Raw genomic sequence first — 25,244 nt, 5'->3', positions numbered from 1 at the left:
TAAATATGTGGTTGCGCCATCTGACATTTTTTAGCCTGTGAAGTTAAAAAAAATACTGTTAAAAACTATTTAAAACACTATGAAAAGTTGGTTCACACTTTAGACTTTTTTCACCACATTGTTCTAGACACAAAAATATGCATTAAATCCATTTTGAAGATAATAAAAAAAAATTACCTTTTTAGAAGCCTTATTTGTCAATGGCCCGTATATATATTGATACTCACGATCATAATTTGTGCAGCAGGTCCATGTATGCGTTTCAAAATACGCATTTACATGTCCCGCCCTGAACGGATCACAGAAAAATTGACTGGCAACCTAGCGGCGAGAAATAAACAAACTTTTATTTTGAAAATTCAAGACAGGAAACACAAGGAACATAACCCGGAAGTTCTTTACAAATCTGATGATCTTCATACAACTAGCATGATCAGGACCCAAGTTAACATTTGGTAGTGACTTTGAATTGTTTAAGCGTATGAGGGCGATTTCGAGAAACGGAGTGTTTCATTTTCCCTCCATGTTTTCAGACGTCTCCATGCGTTTCTGACCAGGGAGTCTGTTAGCATTAGCACATGTCCTGTAGTACAATGTCAACAGCACCAGAGGCTCCAACAGGAGGAGCAGACGCCCCCGTGTCAAAAACCAGCCAGCTGTTTAAGGGCTGCTGGAGCTGCCGGGTCATCTCCGGCGGCGGGTTGGTCCTGTCCGGAGCTTACGTGTACCATGCAGCCCGGGGAGTGATGCGACTAGGTGGACCCACCTCTATGGGGACAGTGGCGCAGATCACCTTTGCTGCTTGTAAGTTCTCCAATAACGTTACAGGTATGACATGGATTGTCGTCTTTTCAAGTAATATATGCACAACCGTATTTTATCTTTCAGGTTTGGCTGCATGGGGAATTGTGATCATCGCTGACCCGGTAGGAAAAGCGCAGAGGAAGACGTGAAGGCTTCTCACGAGAGCATGAATACACTTTTATACTGGCTCTAACATGGACTACTAAGTTGTTTGTGGACAATATGACACCCAGTTAAAGAAGTGTGTACAGTGTGTGGGGTTGACCAAGGATCCTACAATGTTGGAAGCTATCGATTGGTTGAATTAAAGATCATATATTTAATCAAAAAGGCAATTTTATATCTCTGTCTTCATTGAAACGTTTTGCATAAAAACACAATTTGTAATAGTTATTTATTAGATGAATGCAGAAACGTTGTATCCATACCAATAAGTAAAAAAAACAAAAAAACTTTTGGAATCAGTATCAAGACTATGACAATAGAAAATAAAATATTTAAAACAATTTAATTATCGAGTTATTGGAATTTTAAGCGTGCTAAACAAAGCTACAACTACAACATTAAGGGCAGGGGTGTCCAAACTTTTTTCAAAGAGGGCCAGATTTGATAATGTGAAAATGCCCAAGGGCCAACAGTCCCTGCTGACATTATTTTAAACAATACAAGTAGCCTTGTAGATAAAACGGGGATGAATTTATATCATTGTATAAAGAGAGTGACACGAGAAGATCAATCTCATGTCTGTAAGTTAAATCAGCTATAATCACTATTTTAAAGTGACTCGTCAAACATTTAAAAAAGGAATAACTTCAATAGAATCATTCTATACACTGTAGCTTCTTTACATTCTATTAGAATGTAAAGAAGCTACATTCTGATACAATGTAACTTCTTTACATTCTATTAGAATGTAAAGAAGCTACAGTGTTGCCTTTTCTTTAATTTTCTTCCCACAAGAATGTAATTTTGTCAGGTTGATAAAAAAGTCACTTTACTTCCTGACATTGTTATTTTACCACAGGGGTGTCCAAACCTTTTTCAAAGAGGGCCAGATTTGATAATGTGAAAATGCCCACGGGTCAACAGTCCCTGCTGACATTATTTTAAACAATACAAGTAGCCTATACATACAGTGTTATTTAATCATTTAATTTTCAATGACAGCAAATAGCAATTTAACCAAATGTAAGCATTCATGTGTGAACAAATCACACAAAGAACAAGCCATCTAAAAGCTAATTACATAGAAAACGATCAATATTCTCACCTCAAGACAATCTTAAATATGACTTAGTGAGGGTAATGAAAAGTTGTCTCACATTTAAGTTCAACACACATGAAACAGGCTAACGAAAAAAATCAAGTTGTCTCTTAGTATCTGATGATGGCTCTTCAGTGTTACGACCCAGGCAAACATTAGCAAACTCCGTCTTCTTCTCGGGGCAATTATGTTTTCTGCTATTTTCATAACACAGTCTTTGATAAACTGTCATGTTTAGCAATTACCATGGCCACTTGGTAGCTTACTTTGATGATGTTTTCATGTGAAAAGGACCGCTGCTGTGTGGCCAAGTTATCTTGGAGTTGCTTCACTTTTCTAGCTCGGTCGCTCTCTGATAGCTTGTTGTAGCATTAGCATGTTTGGTCTCGTAGTGTCTCTTTACATTATATTCCTTAAACAAGGCAACAGTCTCATGACTAATTAGGCAGACACAGTTGTTTCGGTTTTCGGTGAAAAAAATATTGCGATCTCCACCTCTCCTGGAAGCGGCGGCCCTCATTATCGACTTTCCTTTTTTTTTTACTTGCCGTAACATGACAGTTCAAGGGTCAGAGCCAATTTCAAACAGCCAGACAGTTACAGAGTGGTGCTGCCACCATGAGGTAAAAAGAGGAATTGCATGTTGAATTTGTATGATTTATTCATTCCGTTTTGACTGTGCTGGCGGACCATAAATAATGCATTTTAAGACAGAAGGTGCGGGCCATATAAAATCTGACCTCGGGCCGTGATTGGCCCGCGGGCCGGACTTTGGACATACCTGATTAAGGGGAATGTATAATGTAAGTTAAGACATTTCCAGAGGTATTTAATGAATCATTTCTCTGTTTCTGCTCAGTGTCAACAGACTCGTTTTGCTCCACAAAAATATATCCGTGAATAGTAGAAAAGAAACCTGTTCTTACAAGATAAAAAGCAAACATCTAAATTAGACAACAATCAGATCATCTTATACTAGTTAGTGGTCTAATTAATGCCTTATTTTTAGCGGCTACGTAAACTTCAGCCACATCAGAAGTGTTTCATTAAGCTCAGCACCGACACAGCACCTGCAAATCTATACGAATCACAAATGCATCACACAAAGGTACTGAAAACAGCAGAGCCCCGAGGGTGCGATAGTTTTAGTTATCTTTTATTAGTGTTATACTGATCTGAGCACAATAGCTCACAAGGAAGAGTTTGATAAGCATGATGCAAGAAAACACCCTAAAGTCATTTTCAGTCGCATAAATGATCATGACATTCAGATTCATTTTTTTTTTTTTTTAGGTTAAAGAAAAATATGAAAATAGAGTCGACAGTACATTTAGGCACACTATTAACACATACTGTACACAGATATGCACAATTTTTCATAATCATAGATTCATAAATACTGGGGTTAAAAAAAAAAAAAGCCAAGCCTTCCTGTATGGAGAGAAGTGCAGAAAGTTAGAAGTGACATCCTCCACCGTGGGAACAAAAATATTCACCTCCCAGTAAGCGAGGCTCCAGTTCACGTCCTCCTCACTCAGCCAATCGGAGTCCACCGGGGCTGCTCAGTGCAAGCAAATCAACCGAAGCAGACGAGGGGCGCTCCATCCAGCGACTGCAGCAGAATGGGGCTCCGTCCAGCCCACGGCCCCCTCCCACAGTTGCTACGGTAAGTGCTCATTACAGGAACGCGGGGCCCTCCAGCTGTCAGTTAATAACAACAAAGATCTGTTCACACTCAACAGAACAGGCTTGAATGCATAAAACGCCACGTATGAGTTAAAAAAAGAAAGAAGAAGCTGTTGTCTGAGGCGCCTCTGAACTAGTTCTAGCCCAATGAGCTAATCATCAGGCTGCTACACAGAAAACCCCGCTGCCGCTGCCCAACTGACACAAGATTCCGTACGAGTGGGCGAGGGATAAGTGTAAAATACCCCCCCAAACACCAAAAAACAAAACAAAAAAACCCTCAGACTTATAAAACAAGTCTGTAAAATAAACATTGTACTTTTACAACAACGGAATGTTAAGTTGTTGGGATGAGAAGACATTTCTTGGGAAGCTTCTTTCATGTTTTCTACTATTAAAACAAGATGAATTACTTTTTTTTTTTTTAAGTATACAATGATTCAAAATGCACATGCATTAAAGAAAAAACAAATATTGCACAAAATTAAAGACATTTTCTCTGAATAAAAGTGGATATATCTCCATATCGCCATCTTGATTTCCTTGTAACGTTCAGTCGAGTGAAGGGGAGCTACCTCTAGCGCGCCTCTTGGTCAGTATATACTGTATATAGTTTTAAGGCTGGTTCACTAGCTCACACTGGCAGTTTCTGACTGAAGAAGACTGCATCTTTGTGCTAAACACACGCTCACACACACACACGACCATTCACACACAATTCTACATGAGCCAAATACACTAGACCAGAGAGTACATTCTTTGATAGTGCGCTTGGACCACCAGAGCCGAGCCTCCCACAGCTGTGTGTCCTCACAGCCTCGCCTTTTAGGGTTGTTCCAGGTCCACTTTGCATTCTCTTTCCTCATATGATTAAGGATATGAAGAACAACGTTCAGAGTATCCCAACACCAAACCAGTGCGCGCACACACATATGGAACAGCATGAGCTTTGGTTGTCACAGGTTATGACAGTAGCATTAAAGGGGGGGGGGGGGGGGGGGGGGTGGATCTATTTGAGGATCATGGGTGGTACATCAGAGTCACACTTTGGAAAGACAAAAAAAAAAAGAAACCGTCTCAAGAGAGGCATTGAGGCTGGAAAAGATGCAGACAATACAAATCTAAATCATCTCTTTCGACCCATATTTGTTCAGTCACATTTTAAAAACAGCGCCTTTAACCCAGTGCTATTGACATATTTGGTTGCTATGAACAAAAAAAGAAGAAGTGTGCAGCTTTTGCAGATAAGATGTCTACAGCATGAGGGTAAGTTGGACTACAGCTGAGTGGGCCAGGTCACTGAGATGGTAAGAGTGAACCGGCCAAAAGACAGAAGCGGGAAGGTAAGGCAAGGTGTGGGTCTATGCTATCTACTCCTGCAGTTTAAAAACAATACAGTATCTGTGGTCTGCTCTCTGGACCAGGAGAAAGCAGCATTGACTGGCCCAAGGTAAAGCTAAACACAACTAAAAAGTCCAAAAAGGAGGAGGAAAATATCTAAACTAAAAGAAAAGACTGCCATGTCCAGTCTTGGTGCAAATTACAGGATTTGTGTTGCGCATTAGTGTGTGTGTGTGTGTGTCACAGAGTGAGAGGAGGGCAGAGTGTGTGTTGTTCATCCTTCAATTCTGTCTTGACAGAAATAATCAGCTGGATAATTGGAGTGTTCTCACTGAAAATAGTGTGTGAGGGAAGTGGAAGGGCAGAAATCACACACATACCTCAACGTTCACATCAAGCCCCCCCCCACTCTCAGCTCTCAAGTCTGTGTGTGTCTAGTCGGCCCATGTCCCGTTGCCTCTGTCCTCTCCTGTCACCTCTTGAGGGACGAGGATTTGAGTTTCTGGCCGTATCTGTGGATGCGTGGCGAGCGGGAGTGCAGCTTGACGAAGAGCTCGGGGAATTTGTACTGGGGGAACATCGTCTCCAAGAAGCCCTCCAGCAAAACGTAGACCAGCCGGCGGTTCATGGGTTGGTACTGAAACATGTCGAAGACGCGGAGTATGCCTTTTCTCGTGGTGTCCGCTCCGATGATGTGCTTCAGCTCGTCTGAGGTCGGGAGAGAAATACAGCGGTCAGGAGCGAGCACAAACTCTCAAGGAGGAAGGGGGAAATGAAAAGAAGGATCATTTTCTGTGTTGAGCTCACAGCAGTGCGGTACTTGGGCTGACCTGAGGAGCGTTTATGTCACTTAATTGCCCCTTTAATGTGGCATTAGGCCAGAATGAGGCATGGAGCTGTTTAGTTAGATAACAGAGACATGACACGAAAGGAAAATTGAAGTGAGCAAACAAATCTTTTACAAAATGAAAGGTGAAAGGGACAGACGAAAGACAGTTGCTTGAAAAGACACAATAGGCTTAATATAGACGGAAAAAGAGCGCAGTGCTCGTGTGTGTGTGTGTGTGTGTGTGTGTTTTAACCTGGCATGATGCCCAGCAGACTGGTCTTGGCAGCTATTCGTGTCCTCATGCGGATGCTCTTGTCCCTGCGGGGTGGCGTCTCAGCCAGCATACCGTTGGGCCAGTAGGAATCCCTAAACGGAGACACAGCCACTGAGGGTCATTCATAATTCTTCTGACCAATCAGTTATTTCAAATAAAAATGTGAGGGGGTTACCTGAACTTCTTGACGTAGTCTGCAACCTGCTCAGGTGAGGTCAAGTAGTCCACATGGTCCACTATTTTCCTACAGAGACAAAGGAAAGATGATTCAGGTGGTGCTCCGTGTGACGCTTCACTGCCCTTTACTCTGCCTACCAGAGAGACTGTCTGAGGCTCTGAACACGTGTGTACTTGTGTTCAGTTTAGCTGTGTGCAAACATCCTGTGATCTGTGAACTTTAACACCATGATGCTGTTTTCTCAGGTGGAACTGGTTCTGCAATGAAGGTGTTTGTGCATCTTAGGCAATGAGGTGTTTGTCTGAAAGTCTGTATTTTGGTTAATATCTGTAACCAACCCAGTCATCACATTTCACATCACCAACACAGCTCAACTCACTGGAAATAGGATGGAGATCCCAGTATCAGTTATGTGAAAAACCTGGATGAGATATCACCTGGGACATAAAGATCATCCTGAGGAAAATACTTCCAGTTCATCATCGTTCTAAAACCAAATAAAGTTCTGCCAACAGGTCTGGTTGCGTCTGGGATCATTTATAGACATGTTTTGGTAGGCGCAGAGGATTATATACATTAATAAAACATTTCTGACTAGTCTGCCATATACGTATATATATTTTTTCCATCGGTCTGTGTACTTCTGTCAGTCTGCTCCGTGTATTTTGTGTCTCTGACCTGTTGATGGTGTCTCCATACGTGGCCCTGATGAGCTGCTGCAGCAGGTTCTTAATGTTCCTGCGCAGCCACTGGTTTTTCTCCTTGAGGTCAAATACTTCATCCATTAGCAGCAGCATTACCCTCAGTGGGATGTTATCATCCACCTAGACACACCGATAAACATATGAATGACCATTTAAATATATTTTAAAAAACAAGGAAATGAAAGACGGAAAACAAACCCAACATGACTCACGTTGTCATCAAGCTGAGCAGAAACCCGACAGTGTTCAGGGTCGATGTCAGACTTGGGGAGGAGTGGAGGCACCTGGAAAAAAGAAGAGACATCAGACCCATTTCACATTGTATTTGAAGATTATCAGCCATCAAACAGAAGATTACGGAAAATATATTCTGATGATGTCAACCACAAAAAAAGAAGAAGAAAAAAACAGTAAATTGCTTTGCTTTCCTGTATTAGGATGCACAGTACTTGCTCCATGTGATGGTGTTACCTTGAGAATGGACTGTTTAATGTCCTGACCGAGTCTTTCTGACATGCGGCCCATGTTATCAGAGACCTTGGTCATGCCTTCAGCCAGACTGTCTGGCAGGCCCTTCACCGCGTTGGACACATTTCTCATGGAGCTCCTCAGAGGATTTACAAATGTGTCTATCTGATGGGGGAATAAAACAAGGAGGAGAAAATCTACTTTAGAAAATCAGCCACTCATATCTCTGCGATTACATAAATGCGAGTATAAAATCTTGACTACATATACAATAATTCTGCAGCAAGTTAGTAGTAAATAAATGACCTTGCGTGCAAACTCTCCCTTTCCCTTGTTGTAGGCCTTGTTCTCTAGGAAGTCATATACATAAGGAATCAGCGTTGGACAGCCCTTCACCATCTCTGGGTTTAGCAGCAACTGACACACACACACATATATACAAAAGTTACTGATATACACTCAACAAAATGATGTGAGACAACAAAGGCAACACTAGGATGTGAAACAGTTACCTGGAGGTACGCATTGAGGTCTTTTTTTCTCTTCTCCAAGAAGTCTCTGTCCATGTTGTTGAAGGTCTTCTTCCCTGGCAGCTTGAGGATCGGCGCCAGGTTCTCACACTAAAACAGAATATATGCATCACTCAGAGGGAGACAACAGACTTCATGAGATGTTGCTGACTGAAGAACTGGTACACAAACACCATATCTCACACACACACACCTGTTCAGTGATCCTCATATGGAAGTCGTGGAAGTCAGAGTAGCGGCGATAGGTCTTCCAGCAGTCCTCACTGCCGTCATGGCTGCGTCTGAACACGGTGATGGCGTACAGCGCGTAGGTCTTACCGTGGTCGTTGCACACCCCTGCAGCACCCCAGAAGCCGGGGAGACAAGCGTCAGCTACGGCGCCAGGACATACATCCAAAATGGGAATGGAGGACGAGGGGGTAGATGAAAGCGGAAAAGAAAGAATGTGCAGGTTCGGAAATGTGACGGAATGACAGGAAAGGTAAGGGAGGGGAGGGGGGAGGAGGAAGGAAAAAGGAAGAACAGAAAAAACAGTGAAGGTGATAAAACGAAAGAAATAAAGAATACTGGAACAGTATGAAGTGACAAAGAAGACGATGAATGGAGCTCGGAAATAAAAGGTTCAAAGAAGAAACGTGCAGAGGGACCAACAGGGGCTAACATATATATATATATATATATATATATACACACACACACAATATACACAACAAATTCACACACACTCAACATAAACAGTTACAACAACCAAACACCAAGTGCGTACACAAGTTGCCAGAATCTAACAAACTCTTAAAAGTTTTATTCGCAACCCTTTGCTTGTGAACATGAAGCAAAAAGTGCTGGAGTGATTTAAACACTCCGCCCTACACTTTTAGACGAGTGTATATGACTGTGTGTGTGTGTGTGTGTGTGTGTACCTGTGTCAGAGATGAAGGCATGTAGGTGCATAGTTTCATCATGGCAGGAGTTGGACAAGTCGTCCAAAGACTGAAATCACAAGAAACAAGTCATCATTTAACGATGTAGTTTGCCAACAACAACGCTGTGGAAGATGGGTGACAAAAACAATGCCGGGCACGTCTCCATATCGGGATTTGTTTTCTGAGCCCCGCATCAGGAGGTGACGGAGACTTACTAGGTTTATGCTTCCTGTGGGAGAGCCATTGAAGGATTCTCCTTCGCCGTCATCAGACCCCCGGTAGCTCGGCTCTTTCAACATGTCCAACTCTGCTAGCATGCGGACATAGAGAGGACTCTGCTTGAAGGAGGGGTAGTAGCGCTCATCACGTAGCATCATGTCATGCACCTGGGACAAATGTGTGTGAAATAGTTTGTCAACACTAAAAGCTTTGCAAATAAGAAGATATATAATCTCTCAGAGTTATGGCATGATTCATAAAATCGCCTCATACACAGATAGAAAGAGATTCAGTACATTTCTCTGGATTTCATCAAATATCTCTGGCGTGGGGTCGTCATTCTGTAGCTTCTCCCCTAGTGTTGTTACGGATGCTTCGTCCACCTGCACCCTGGGAGACGCCTGTCCGCAAAGAAAACAGGTGAAGATCGATTGCCGTTAAGATGCTGTCTCAAAATACTCGACTACACAAGCTAAAGAAAACAGTTGGGGAGACACTCATGTGATCCCTCCCACCTTGTCTGAGAGGTATTGTTCGAAGACGCCCAGTGCAGCGGCCTTCAGTAGCCCCTTGGTGGCGCTGGGCTGCTTCTTGCCGTCCGTCTGCCAGCCCTGCATGGCCTCCAGCTGCTGCTGCGCCGTCACCCTGTAGCCCTCCACGGTGAGCCAGAAGAACAGCTCTGCCTGGGCCCCCGCTGCCTGCATGAAGTCTGGATCAACAGACACACAAGAGTTGGTGTCCGTCTGTCGTCGCACTTTGGTTGCACATGCATGCCGGTGCCTTTAACGTTTAGCACTTTTGGCTGCTGCTGCATCTACTGTTACACTCTTAGTTAACGCTTTTGATATTATGACGGAATAACAAATGACGGCGATGATGTCTAGGCTGTTGGCTCTCGCTCATTTTCCACACCAGATCTGACACAACTTGGCTCGACTCCTAGTTCGCACACATAAACACACACTCTACCGTAATCTGATCTGTAAAGTGGAGTGACCTTTTAAAGTCTCCGACGAGGTCATTTGGGACTGAAAAGGAGTGCGCCTAACGAGACAGGTTTGGGTTATAAATGCTGGAGAAAATGGAATAAGTTATGGATTATCAAGATGATTAACAGAAATGTTCAGGATTAAGGCCTTGGGATAACTACAGTGACGTTTTGGCATCTGTGGTTCGTGTGATGATGCATTTCCAGTTCCAATTACCCATGAAGAACTGCAGGGCTATGTTGTGGATGAGGATGTGATCCAGCGGGATAACACACAGCTTGCCAAAGTTGGCTGCCAGCTTCAAGGCATCCACCTCCTACAAGACACAGGAAAAAGGAAAAGTAAAGACTGAAACACAAAGCAGAAAAGATAAAACTCTATTCTTCATCTGTCTGGCTCCAAAAAGATAAAACTGACTTTGAGCATTTGCAGCTGGGACTTGCAGACAATGTTTTACCATCACACCAACAATAAGTGATGTATGTTTAAGTGTAAGCACTATACAGCAGCGCTGCAGTCTCTCACCTTGCCAGAGTGTAGTCTCTGGATCCTGGTCTCACACACCTTCTTCACAAACAGAAGACTGTTGATCTGGTTCTTGATCACATTGATGTCTGAAGGACAGAGAAACAGAGACATCAAGGGAGGAGATGAAAGCAGTGCATATATTAAGCCACGTTTTACATTTGTGTCGTCCTATTCTCGTGGCAAATTAAGCTCCTTTCACACATGCACTGCCACCCCGGAAATGATCCAGACATTACCCAGAGGAGCTGTATGTGCCAACGCAAATCTCTGAATCTTTTCAACCGGACATTAAACGGACTTAGCATGCCAGCTCCCGATTGCAAAGTCTGTGTAGTGGCCAATGTGTGAATAGAGCCACTAATTGTCCCGAGAATGACGCAGTGAGCCAGTCCAACTATCCAAGTTCCCACTTGGATAGTTGATGACGTTTCTATCGCAGCAAGAAGAGGAGTAATTTAGACGAAGACGCTACCGAAAAATGTCTAACTGGAGAGAGGACGAGATCAGGGAGCTGTAAAGGCCGACGCTGAAACAGTCCTGAAAATTAAAAGGAACAGCAAAATACTCTGTTTAAGAACAAATCACGAGCCGGCTAAGTGACTGAAGCCTTTTTGGGTCACGTCCTGCCCCGGGCACGCTCTACCCAGGCGCCATTCCTCGCCTGAACCAAACTGAGTATTTCCAGGAGGTGAGACCGCATCTGACACGGACAATCTCCTGCTGTGTGCTACACGTGTGAAAGGGCAACTCTGGATAATGTCTGGACCCGATTCTCCGGACCATATCCATGCTTTGGTTTCACGTGTGCATGCGTCTGTATGTCAGTGTGAAAAAGTGAGTGCCCACCATCTCCGGCAGTGTCCAGAGAGCGGAGGAACTGCAGCTCCTCTAGCACCTTGTCCTTGACGGCCTCCAGCTCAGCAGGCCGGTCTGTGAGCTTCAGGATGTTCATGAAGGCTTCATAGTTACAGCTGGAGTCCTGGATCTATACAGAAATCACATCCATTTGTATGTCCTCAACATACTGTACACAACCAATGCAGTTTCTGACCCATTTCATTGACTTTCTTAGTTGTTACTTGGATAGTTTTTTTTTATATTATTTGCACAAAAAGATAGAATAATGGCTAATAGGTAGGAGGTATGGATGTGTGTCAACTCTCACCATCCAGATGACAAACTGGTTGATGTAGTCTGGGTCGCTAAGCTGGTTGATCAGAGGAAGGAGGACACCACGCGCCAGCACCTCCTTAAATAAAAACCATCACAGGGCATTTCTTAGGTTAACTCTCAACAGTTTACACTAGAAGCATGCCGTCACGTGGTCTAGTAGGGCAGTGTAGTTTATTCAGGAACCTGTTGTTGGCAGCCAAAGTGGGAGCATTTTGCCGGCGGCTCCACCGTGACAAATTAACAACACAGGTTGTACAACATATCGTGTGACTGAATGTGTGACTTTGCGCCTCATATTCACATCTAAGACCAGTGAAGTCACGCGTGTTGTGATCGTTTGACAGACTGGGCAAGCGAGAGTGAGAGCTCGTGATTGTTTGTGTGCACTCACCCGTAGGAAGTATCTCATGTTCTTGTTGTGGAAATCTCCAGCAGGTAGTAACAGATACAGAAGCAACTCACACAAGTCCCGAAGAAAACCTGCCACACACACACACACGTCACATGTCACATCATCAAACAGCCACACGTTTGTGTGAAGAGTTCTTCAGGGAAGTGTGAACTGAAAGGCACTTTACAAAAGTGTGTTTACCTTCTTCATCTTTGAGTGAAGTGCACACTACGTCTCGACAAATCTTCCTTTCCATCTCCACCTCGGCCTCAAAGAAGGAGTCCACCAGCTCCTCTGTTATGTCCCCTGTTCAAACATCACTCTTCGTCATTATCACCATTAATGCCTGAACTTTCATCATCTGACTTCGTCTTCGTGGAAGAATTTTTCTGCAGCACAATTGTAATCAAATCTTATAATGTAGAGGATCAAAAAAACACAGAATGAAGGATTACTGAAAATGATCATTCGTATATCAATTACTCACCCGCGTTAACTTAAATTAGATTATTAACAAAACTCAAAAAACAGTGAAAAGTAAATGGAGGCTCATATCAAAACATCCGTTTACAAACTCTCACACAACTCGTGCAGTATAATCCACGTCACATATATCCGGTTGTATACTTCTTCCCAAACACATGCATTTAAGATAAGAGAGTAAAACAGACGATAGGCCCGCTACTCGTCCAGCCTGCGCAAGCGTGAGACTTCTTCTGCAGAAGCGTTTTCAATGGTTGGTTTTCAGCAAAAATGCACGAGTTTGGACAGCCGTGAACACACGAATGGATGAACGAGACTTGGATTATTCTGCAAGAGTTGTGCGAGTGAGAAAGAAGGTGCGTATGAATGCGTGTGCTCACTTTGCTTGTCCTCTTTGTCAGAGAGGCGATCCTGGGCTTTTCTAAAGACACGCAAATGAGTGGCAAAGTCGTCCACCAGGCGAGTGGTGAAGTAAGGCTGCCAGTCCACTTCTTTGGACCTTTGAAAATAAACACACAGGAATAACGTAAAATAAATACACAACATTTGGTTTGTATAAAACACTCAATATCAAGACAGAGAGAAGTGTTTCTTGTACCGTGTGGAGAACTGGACGAGGGCATTCTGCAGCGTCTGCCTGATCTCCAATAAGAAGGACTCATCCTCGCTCAGAGTGTAGTACCAGTACTGGATGTAGTCTCTCAGAGCAAACTGGATCACCTACAGCGGCAAAGAAGTATGGAGGAGGGAAATAGAAAATACATTTAGTGAAGACAACAACCCAACGAGCTGGAGATAGAGTGCAAGCGAGATTGGTAAATAATCTTTTTTTAAAGACAATTAAATCTTTTTATTGTCAGTGTCTAGTATTAACACCCAGAGAACTGATTACTGGACTATTAGGTCCTAGGAAACCTTGTTAAATTATACAGTAGAGATACAGCTCAGTAGTATTATTAAATCAAGCAAACACCGTCTACTGCGCTACTATCTGAGCTGCAGAGGGGGGGAGGATTTTGTTATGACGGGTTTTTTTGTGCAAATGAGAAAAGAGACAAAAGGAAAATGTGCCAGAAAAATCAATACCATCGATGTCTCTTAGAGAGCATGACGCAGGTTTACATGATGTCACACTTAGCTAAAGATCTCAAGGTTCACATGCCGCTGAAATGATTAGTGTGCATTCCCAGGAAGGAAGGGGAGAACAGAGCTCACCATAGTAGAGCCGTCAGTGTCATCTGACCATCAACAAACTGCCGTGTCTGCACTTAACTCGGCCAGCCACGCTGCTTTACGTTGTGTTGTAACCACAGGATCGGGTGGAAAGACACTGTGACTACCAGACAAAAGCCAGGAGGCTCATCTTGCCCGTCTGCAATGCTGACGGACAGCCTCACCATCATTTAGAGGATCTATTTACGAATGTGTTCAGCTAAAAGAGATTCTGAGTCAATTACCAGCAGAGTCACCGCCAGAGAGTAAAAGCAACAGCACAGAAACCTTCACTTCCACTTTCTGTTAGGAAAGTTTGTCAGATGAGGTTATAGAAGGCCACATAAGAACGGCATCATCTGCTGACATGATGTAAGCAACCTTAAATACATTTAAATATTGTTTTGTAGACTAAAGCCGTTTATTTATTGTTAAATTAATACAAACTTGTGGCGGTCACGTCAGTGTGTGGTCCACTGCTTGTTCAAATTAACAAATTGATTTTAAAGACAGCAACAAGTGTGAAGATAAAAAAGATAAATAGAAGCAGAGCTGAAATTCATTCAGTGTTAAGTCAAGATGGGGAATGTGTGCAAGTGACATTTGTTGGTAGTACCCGTTATAATTTAATAAAGCTATTATTTCATTTAGTTATTCGTCATATTTCTTCCAGAGCTTTTGGCCGATTATATTCTTATTTGATGGAACAACAGCCAGCAACAATTAGCTGACAGACTTCCTGCTCAAGGACCGCTGAGGCTTTATGCACACACTGTTCGACAGAGCATATATAACTTCCACCTACTTCCTGCCTTGAGGCCGTGAAGTTGCTGACCTAGGCAGGCTGATGGGTCAGCGACTTAAGTGGGCCAGTGTCCAAAATGTCTGGAGTGCTAGTATTTGTTAGTCATAAGCCTGTTATCTTCTGTTGTGCAGAAGATAACACTCAGCTATGTCACACTCAGCTATGTCACCTCAGCTATGTCACCTCAGAAGTGGACAGAGGGACAAAGGATAATACTCAATTTCACGGAGAATCCTATGTGATGACATTCATGATCCGTGACAATTGTAATTTATGCTACAAAAGGTAGAATTTATTGCAGGTTTATTGTATTAGAATGCAATAGTTTTAGCTAAGTGTGGCGATACCATACGAGGGGCAAGATAAACACAAAAAGGAATGTAAAAAAAAAAAATCATTAATAACACAAAACATTGGTCATGTGTAATATAGTAATCTTGATAATTGACCATTCTGACTGTCAAAGGTGCAATCATGTTGCTGGTGAAGCTCACACACACACACACACGCACACACACACACACACACACACGCACACACACACGCACACACACACACACACACCTGTTGTAGTGGTTCATCAATGAAACTGGATCCAGTCAGTCTCCTGTCAATTTTGATGGCCTTCATCTCCAGCTTCATCTCATCCAACATCTGAAGGAGACAAAAAGAAAGACACCCAATGAAGACCTGACTGACCTGCATGGTAAGCCGACCTCATCAACACAGGAACTCGATTTACAACTAATGCATTCGTTTGTGTCGGCGAGGTCAAAATGCATGTGTGCTTCAGCGGGCTTTTACCTTCAGTATACCAATTTGTGTGGGCGGCAAGTAAGACTGCTCGCACTTCTCCAGGTGTCTCTCTGAGTTGATCTTTCCATAGAGCAGAGTGACCGCAAAGCCCCTGAGAAACAGAAGTGAGAGAACAGCGAAAAGATATCCATCGGGTGTTGTGGTTAGCGTGAGAGAGCATGCTTCTGTAAAGACACGGTGGATGGTTTAGTGGTCTTCCTGCTCACCCTCCAATGAAGCAGAAGATATAAAAGGCCAGGTAGAATATGGCAAAGGGTCCAAAAGTGACGAGGAACAGCACGACTCCAAGACCCCCCCATCCCCAGATGGACAGACTGGCCTGAAACACACAAAAACAAGGTATAAATACTCTATGTACACAGTTTATACTTTAACCAGTCTGGAGATCATTATAGTTGGTCAGAAGAAAGACAGACGCAATGGCAGGTCTTTCAATATGCAGACTAAGACTAACAGTCCAAATATAAGAATGTTTCTTTTGTTTACGATCGTACCATTTGTGTCTGGTGTTACTTTACTGTACACAGTAAACAAACCTACAAATTAAATGTAAAGTCTAAGTCTTCTGTTATAAATCAATTTAATCCCCCCCATCAATCAATTCCCCACATAAAACTGTTTGTGCTTGACTGCCCACTCTGAGTGAAAAGTAACAATAAATCAGGAGCAAGTCAGAGGATTAAAGAAAGGCACCGAACAAGGACGTCATGCAGAGATAAAAACACCTTTCTACACTGTAGAAAATAATATGTTAAAAAAGACACACATCGTGGTGTGTTGTTAGAAAGAATCAGGCATAGTGTGAGTGTGTGTGTGTGTCACATCCTATGGTTTTCCTGTTGTTGTCAATGCAGGAAACCAAGCTCTCGTTTCCATCCAACAGCTGTGTCCCAGTTCTCCACATTAGTTACTCTAGTACAGTGGTGGCCAAATTATTTTCACTGTGGGCCATATACAGAGAAATACAAAAGGAGTCACGAGTCAAACAATAGTAAGTGCGAAGTTTTCAACCAATTACGCTGCGAGACAATCTGAGTTTTTAGACTACTGCCATAGAATATTCATTTTCTATCAAAATGATTTCAATAAATTAGGCAACATCTTGTGTTTGAACTAGGATGTGCAACATATACAATGTATTTACCAGATATATGCTGAAGCCATATTGTAGTTTATATTTAAACATTAGCTAGCAGCTTCTTCTAACAATTTCTTCAGCCCCATACTTTGACGATGCTACAGATGCAATCATTGCCTTTATAGAACACAAGAAAACTTTAATTAACTCCCAAATATTGATATCAAGATGAGTCATTGGACTTATACAATTTCATGTCACGATTATACTGGCCAAATTAATTGTGATTCATGTTATTATTCCAATTATCATCAAAATATGCATAAAACTCTTAAAATGTCACTAAAATATACTAGAATCACTTTATCTTGCATGTCGTACATACATACATTTTAAATGCGTAACAGATAAGACATCTTTATTTAGTGAAAAACAATCAATCACACAACCTTAAATAAATGTAAAGCATAAGGCCCTCATGCATAGATAACAGATAAATAGAAAAATAGCAACATGGTGCGAGTCTGTTCTTTGTTACATGATAATTCCTGTATTTATTTATTCTCTATGTCTCACTTCTGTACTAAAGCGAGCTACACAGCTTTTTCAAGACACACATGTTGCCAATATTCCCAATTATCCAAATAATTTGGCCTGATTAGCTAATTGCGAGTGTCTTTTTTTATTTAGATCCACTATACAATCATAAATCGTCCCCTCGCTAATCAGTATTGACCGGAGAAATCCAGTTTCAGTCAGGCTACACGGGGGTTGATAATGAGCGCCACAAACGTGTTTCAACCAGCAAGTGCAAGCTGCAATAATGAAACCAGGCAAACCAAAGAAAGTTCATTAATACACAGTTTCATGAGGTAATGTGTGCAGTCATGTACACAACGGTGGTTGAATGTCTCACATTGTATAAAAGTCACACCCTGACCGTGGAGCCACCAGATAGACGGACACCACGCTGATCAGCAGTGAAGATCGTCAGCTGCCCTACATTCAGTACCAGAGTTCCTCACATAAGCAGCTCCACTGATGGAGCCACATAGACACACAGACAGAATGTCCTCCGGACACTGAGACATTGTCCTCTCTGCCACAGCCAGCTATGGACAGTCGGATGACACGCATGCTGCCAACGGGGACAGCAATGTACAGCATGACCACGGCACACAGGGAGTCTATTGACACTAAGAAAACTACTGCTGAGGAATATGGTCTATAGTATAGTACGAATGTGTGAACCAGGCTCAGTGCAACCTATGGCTCTACATGCAAATCTGAATGTGGTGCATGACGTAGGTATCCGTCTGCATGGGAGGGTGCATGATGTTATGAACATTATTGCACAACTATAGTATCAAACCTCTAAAGAAATGCATGTCACCTGCTTATTGTAAACAAAACAACTAATACACAGAGTGTAGGCAGAGACAGGACAGCAGAACGCGTTTTAAACACATGGATAGGATTATTTAAAGTGGGGTTGTATGAGGTACTTGTACATAGTCTGTGTATTATCTACAATAGATGGCCGTCAGCACACAACCAGTTTGGAGAACCAGCACAGAAGCTAAGCAATGTGCTGCTGTGGACGGGGGCAGCAGCACCTAAAAGAAGGCCCACCTAGAAAAATCACTATAACTGAACGCTATATCTAGAATAGTTTCAACGCTTTTCCTTGCCATCAGACAGCACCTTTCCCACGGGACACTGTAGCTGTTGTCTATGCTCTCTTGAAAGCAACCAGACTCCTTTGATAAAAACAGAAGAGTTGCTGGTCTACCGCTGCCCCAATCGGTAAGTTTGTGTTATTGTGTGACTTTGATAAATCCAAACTAACCCTTTAAAACACAAAAGTCACACAATAACACAGAAACCTAAGTGAACTATCCCTCTAAAAGAGCACGCCCTGGAATATATGACGCACAGCAGACACTTTGTTTATGAACCCGCTTATGGTAAAAATCAGGTTCGAGCAGGAAATATTAGAACATATCAACATGCACTGTAATTACTCTAAAACCCTCATTTACATGTAACTGGTCAGTAATCAGTTCTCTTCCCTACCACCTACCATATTTTGCACCAAAGCTAATGTAAATGATTGTATTATAATGACTCGGTAGAGGGGGCAGATCTGATGTGGTGGGTCTTGTTCCACAGACTAGCTCCCGGGGGACGACCACCAGTGACTGGTCAGAGGACCTTACCAGATTAACAAAACCGGGATTCCTATGTACATAACGTTTAAAAAAAGAAACCTGGTTATTGCAAAAAGCTGAGTGTACCAGAGTGTATTGAGTGAACGTGAACCCAATGGTGCTGCAGAATGTGTCTAAACTGGCTAGACTACCCTCTCTCTCAAGTCATAACTGGCTGGGACAAAGTCGCTAATAGCAGCTAGGGTTAGGACTCTGGGAAGAGAATGGCCTGGCGTAAGAAGAGGACTGTTATTACAGTTGAGCTAGGAGTGGTGGAAATACAAAGGAATGCTATTCACAGAGTTTATACCCTACCACAAATCTTACACCACAGTGTCCTGAACAGCAACAACGTTGTCACCATATGAGAAAAACAAATGAAACTCTAGGTAATGACTGTCATGCAAACCTCACTGAAGAACTTGACCCGTAGTAACACATCCACTCTTTCACTCAGTCAGAGAGACGGCAGTGGCTTCACTGTTGGTTCAGAAGCTTTCAGCAAACCCACTGCAGTCATCAGACACATTTATTACCACCAGGCATAAGCTACATGCTAACAGGGGACTGTATTCTACAGACACACACAGGATAACAGTGTGATAATAGAGTCTCATAACTGTGGATTAACCTGAAGCAGCAACTACTCATTGAACCTCTGCAGTGAACAGCATCATGTAGAAACTAGTAAGGGTCTAAGAGCACACTGCCAGAGACAGTCAGCGCCGGCTAAATCGTTTTGAAAAATATTTGAATTCCTTCGAGACAGATTCTGTAGATACGATCCGAGTTTGTGGTTACCAGAATAAACTGTAAGCAGTGTTTCCTGCTTTAGTAATATAAGGGCTTAGATGGCTTTAGTGCTGATACCCAGGTTAAGCCAAGTTTACGCTGCGCAACTTTCAAAGTCATCAGATTGCTGTACACCACACAACTTGCTGTCTTGTAAGTTTTTCACATTAAATAACCGATCGGCGACAGAGGCTCACACACTACGAGATATTTCACCGGGCGGAAACCCAAAACGAGCTCTCAAAACTACGTTTTGTCAGGAAAACACACACACACACAAAAAGTGACAAGGGCCAGTTATGCTTGTTCATGTTATCGTTGACACACGTCAGCCTGTTGCCACACACGCCTTTACTATTTCCACTATGTAGATCAGTCACTGCGTTGTGTTTATTCATGCAAACATTCAACACCCTAGGTGCAACAGAAACTATGCTATGTGTCGCAATTGTTCCTATTGTTACACGCGACTCCTCAGACAGGTTTACCCTCAACCAGTGCCTCGCACGCTCATTGGTTATAGTTCCCTGACAGACATTTAGCATGCTAGATATATCTGGAATGCAGTGAACCGGTGTCTTTGAACAGTTCACACACAGCGCTCGAGCCCTGAGCATACGCTGATTTGCCTCTGATATGGGGCTTCTGTCCGGGAGCTCCATTATTGTCGTTGAGTGGAAAAATCAGGGCTAAAGTCTTGTAGCGTGAACTAGGCATTAGGAAGATAAATCCCTGTATCAGTTTAATACAAAATAACAGTTTCCAATCAGCTTTTGTTTGTGCAGCATTCATTGTTTCTTATTTGGTCATTTGCCTTTTTTTCTGGGTGTGAAGGCAATTTTCCAACATAAAAGAAATACTGTCCGAGTCCATCCTACCAAATGCAATCATTCGCTGAGAAAAGTATTTCAATGTAGCTCAAATGTCCCGTCTGACGTCAGCAGTGAATGTGGAGGCTATCAGCAGGGCTGTGTGATGAGGCTGTGGAGGCTCTGCAGGAAAGACGATAACCGACACTCTTGAGTCATTACAGCTTACACGGGGTTTTAAACATGAACCATCTGCTCCAGTGATTAACACCCAAGCCCAACGGGAAAGCACACATCTAAACATCTCGGCAACTCTTCCTTATGCAACACACACTGCACAGACACATGATAACCACGAGCGTAATAATACTTGCAGTCTCTGAGCAAGAGGTCTGCATGTGCAGATAGACGGAAATATGGACGTCTGTTGTTCAAAAACACATCTTCATACATATGTTTAAACCACAATTCATTCAACTGATCATCAGTTCTATAATAAAAAAGGTTTACTTGCGTAGCTGTTCATATAATGGCCACGGATCAAGTAGAGAGATATTCATGCAATGTTATCTTAACGACACCAAAATAACTTTGAAACTATTACTTTTAATATATTCATGTCGTAACTCTAGTTTCATTTGCCTGCTTCTCTTTCTGCCACAAAGGTCTTTACGGGAGCTATTTGGATGTCCTTGACTAAAGGCACACACACAGTGTTATCTGTGACTTGGAGATTATTACTTCACAGATTTCCTGGCAACAACAAATCCATGCAGAACTACAGACACACTGCACTGGACACACACACACACACACACACACACACGTGGTAAGAACTGCTCCAGGATGGATATTGCAATTTCTGCGATATATGCTCGAGTCAACTAGCGCATAGCTGCAACCCCGATGAGTGTGGTCATTGGGTGAGAGGTTAACTCAGTCCATTAAAGCTCTCCTGTGGGAGAGCCATGGTTAATGCCTCGAAGGGAGAGAAAGTGAGTGGGGCGGACTGATCGTGCTGGCCTAATCCACCAGGACCACCATGATGACATAATACAAAGAGCTCCCATCTCAGCTTCATGATTAAAACTCTACAACGAAAAAAAAAAAAAAAAAAAAAAAAGAGTATGTAAAGGAAACTATGCAATTCAATTTCAAACGACGACAAGAAAAATGACATTTATTCAAAAACAACTGAAATTGCCAGGATTATAGGGAGATGTAAATAGATTCAGTTGTTGTCGTCTATGAGTCTTCTTAGAAACGACTCATCAATCAAATGGGAGTAACAGCAGCTTCCAAAGCTCGGGTTCAGTTTTGGTGCCGTTTAAAATTGGAAAATGATAGTAACATGTTTCATACTTTTTGATATCTTAGGACACAATTCATTTAATGAAAACATTTGCCCTGTTTGGTTGTCTTCTCCATAGGGAGGTTGGCTGAAAGCTCAGCAGCTATTCTGTCATCTGAAGGTGGTCAACCCACACTAACAAACAACAGTCAGTAGAGCAGATACTCCACAGGCTAAATCTGTGCTGTGCAATCACCTACAAACTAGACTTCAGCTTTCCCTAAATTAACTAAATACACATTAGGTGGAGAGACAAGTAGAGCCGGAGAGCAGACACGAGGCCAACAATCTCATACTGAACACGGCACTTCTCACCTGAAAAAACACAACCTGAGATATTTGAATAAACTGTTCATCTTTTGCAATCACAGACCAGCTGGTGTAGGACTAGCAGAGCACCCACAGATTTGAAATACCAGTTAAAATGTAACAAGTTGAGTCTGTGAGAGTATATGTACGACATACGTATCACGAACAGCCATTTGCCATTAATCGTTGGCCCTGCTCTAACTTTGCATCTTGGATTATCTGATCACTGCACAAGGACGTACTCCACTTTCTGAAGTGGTAACAGATATATACGTGAGCATATTTAGTATGGGTGACAAATTAAAGAAAAGAGTGGAGAAACACAACTTATCAGATGCTTTGGGCTGGCGGGTTAGACGCTCCATCATCAAAGCACCAAATATCTTTTGGAGGAATGATGTTCATCTCTTCAGTAGAGTTCAAGAAACGTGTACACCTAGAGGCATTTCTGCCAGTTAGACCTTACTAAGACATTTACTGTTGGTTTTTAGCTTTGATTTGTCCCCCAGCTGTAGTAGATACAGTCTGTGGCTAAGGTGAGGTACCAATTTAGTCTTCTGATCCCTAGCTGTGTGGCTGAGCACTACTTTGTTCCCATATTTTTCTATCCCTCCAGCTGTAGTTTGGCACTGCTAACTCCACTGTTACCCTGGGGAGAAATTAGCCACATGCCTCCTCTGATACATACTCAATGTCCCCAACTATGTCTCTCCACTTTATAGTAGAGAGAAGCTTCTCCGGTCGGGCATATCTGGAGGTTTATGTGATTCACCCAAGATCCCAATCAAAGAGTAGGAATCACTAGGCCATCAGCATCAGCACCCACTGGGAATTGTACCTCTGCAGTAGTAGGCGTCTGCATCACCTGTGCTGCCCCAAATTTGTTGTTTTAAGTTTAGCAGCTGTAGCCGTTTAACGTCAAATTATACACAAAACTGATACACAGAATTAAGTAAAATATAATAACAACTGCTTGACCTCGACACACTATGGATATATCTGGACACGGGTCAGGACGGGACTTGATTCTTCATAGGTGTCCGCTTGATTGGCAGTGCAACCGCTTCTATGTACTTACGTTTTACTTTATGCTTCTATTTAAGGAAGGAGGGAGAGGTGTACTAAATGGCAGGCAGGCCTGATTTGACTGTGTGCTGGCCTTAATGTCTACCAAGCTTTGATTAAGACACCTTAATGAGATTTAGCCAGGGGTGAAAAGTACAGAGATAACTTTGTGTGCCTGTGCATGAACACAACATAACTGTAAAAGGGTGTATTCATCAAGCTATGCGTGTGTACACCATTTGCTCAAAAGGAGTAAATCACAGTCAGACAGAAATAAAGTCTACAGCCAAACTTGATATTACTGTTGAATGTGCAACAGACCTACAAAACACAGCAGCGACATTTGCATCACAACTTTGTGTGCAAACATGCACTCAAAAATCAAATTACATTACAAGCTGGTGCGAAGCCCAAACTCATCACAGGATGCTCCAATACAAGCCCTTCATTTACTTCACACTAAAGGTCAGCAGGACGTAACATTTTGCAAAGAGCTACTCAGCTATAGTTCTCCACCTGGCTGCACATTACACAGAAATGAACAGTGCAGTGGCAGCTAAAGCCTTATTACCGAGGCTAAACCTGTACTTAAACTACTGGAGAGGTGCCTAAATGTGGCTAGGTCACCTGTCTCACAGGTGAGGTGGACAGTGCGGTCTTTGTTTGCTTGTGAGCAGGTGTCATGGCTCTCGTGGATCCATCTTAAAAAGAAAAATCAGGGAACCAGCCTGCATTGAGAAACTGCATCGCGTGAGAAGAGCTGTAGCAAATCTACAAAGTCATCACAAAGTGTCGCTAACAAACCGGCTCGTCAGGCTGAGTGATCAACCACTGACCAGCGACAAAGGACCGAAGACACCCTGTGAATATTTGAGGGGAAGCATGTGTTAGACTAGTTGTTGGAGTCTGATTAGTGGGGAGTTTTTCTGACCGACAGCTGTGTCTACATGTCTAAGACTTTCCCTCAAGTAAAAGTAAAACGAGAAGGGAACGCCACAACACCTAATGTCCTTGTTACCAACATAAATGTTAGTGTATCATCATATAAAATAGTTTAGGAAGCACTAACGTTAGTCTACAACTGTGCTTTAAATCAACCTCGCTGATAGCATGTAGGTAACTTTATTTCGCTTTCATCATTAGGTCAAACAGCTAATGCTACCTCTCAGCTCACCTGTGTACGGTGTGATGAAGAAACTCGCTGTTGAGGGACGTTACTCATAATATAAACTTACTCTCGACATTGCCTGTGTCGAGCTAATTCCAGCACGGTGTTGACAGCGAGGAGCTCATCGTATTAACGTCGTGTTAACTCGTGTAATCCCGGGTTGAGTGGCTCTTTTTAAGCGGCTGTGTGTCGTCCTCTACCCTGTCAGGCTGTGTGTGTGTTTACCTGCGGTGCTAAACGCTAACGCCGCTAGCTGCTATAAGCTAACTAGCCGTGGCTCTCACTGGGAACAACAAACTACAGTAACGACACGCGCGTCTATTTCACGGGGCGTTTGAACTTACCTCTGCAAACATTGTCTAAAAAGGCTGTGATTGCGGTGGCTCTGGCTAACCCCACCACATTGTAACATGCGAAGAGGAGGGTTTATTTTTTCGGTTAAAAACGGTCGTACTTCCAATCTCCGTACCCTCCTCGGAGCGTCGCCATGTTTGCAAGATTTACGTCTCGGGTGCCCTGTTTCTGGACGTCGCACTGTGATTGGCTGGGAGGCGATGACGCAACAAAACACACCCGTGACTGATTGACGGGCACACATGCAGCGATCATCGCCACAGACTGACCTGAATACAAGAATATATTCACAATTTATGATATATATCTGTCTCTGGTTTACCTCAAAAACACTGTGCAGTGAACATACGAAAGCGTCTTTAATGTGTTGGTTAGATTCATTACAAATATTTATATTCTGATGAAGGTGAAACAGTTTTTTTTCTGCACAGATTTAATTGTTATTGATATAATTTAAATTGTAGCATACTGCCTGTATTGCCGTTTGTTCT

At 42.7% G+C, this 25,244-nt stretch overlaps 1 protein-coding gene across 6 annotated transcripts; it reads right to left on the bottom strand.

Annotated features, from left to right (window-relative positions):
- Positions 1 to 3,208: 3,208 nt before the first annotated feature.
- On the bottom strand, positions 3,209 to 24,895 carry snx13 (sorting nexin 13). 6 transcript variants are annotated; one of them, XM_076105419.1, is made up of 26 exons: positions 24,744 to 24,895; positions 23,859 to 23,932; positions 15,824 to 15,936; positions 15,606 to 15,708; positions 15,366 to 15,455; positions 13,383 to 13,504; positions 13,165 to 13,283; positions 12,503 to 12,607; positions 12,302 to 12,390; positions 11,903 to 11,986; positions 11,584 to 11,722; positions 10,735 to 10,823; positions 10,426 to 10,525; positions 9,736 to 9,929; positions 9,517 to 9,621; positions 9,217 to 9,387; positions 8,999 to 9,068; positions 8,272 to 8,450; positions 8,061 to 8,168; positions 7,855 to 7,965; positions 7,552 to 7,713; positions 7,293 to 7,364; positions 7,055 to 7,200; positions 6,374 to 6,442; positions 6,178 to 6,290; positions 3,209 to 5,803 (listed from the first exon to the last, which is right to left on the bottom strand). In XM_076105419.1, exons 2-26 carry the CDS (start codon positions 23,913 to 23,915, stop codon positions 5,568 to 5,570), a joined length of 2,946 nt encoding a protein of 981 aa, XP_075961534.1. In that variant the 5' UTR covers positions 23,916 to 23,932; positions 24,744 to 24,895; the 3' UTR covers positions 3,209 to 5,567. The 6 variants fall into 6 exon arrangements, with proteins under 6 accessions (XP_075961534.1, XP_075961536.1, XP_075961535.1 ...); XM_076105421.1 differs by having other exon boundaries at positions 8,272 to 8,414; XM_076105420.1 differs by lacking the exon at positions 23,859 to 23,932 and having other exon boundaries at positions 24,406 to 24,895.
- Positions 24,896 to 25,244: the final 349 nt, after the last annotated feature.

Source organism: Anarhichas minor, unplaced genomic scaffold, assembly GCF_050575085.1.
Source record: "Anarhichas minor isolate MPS153535 unplaced genomic scaffold, ASM5057508v1 ptg000033l, whole genome shotgun sequence".
NCBI classification, from domain to species: Eukaryota; Metazoa; Chordata; class Actinopteri; order Perciformes; family Anarhichadidae; genus Anarhichas; species Anarhichas minor.
This window is presented reverse-complemented; position numbering and strand designations above follow the sequence as displayed.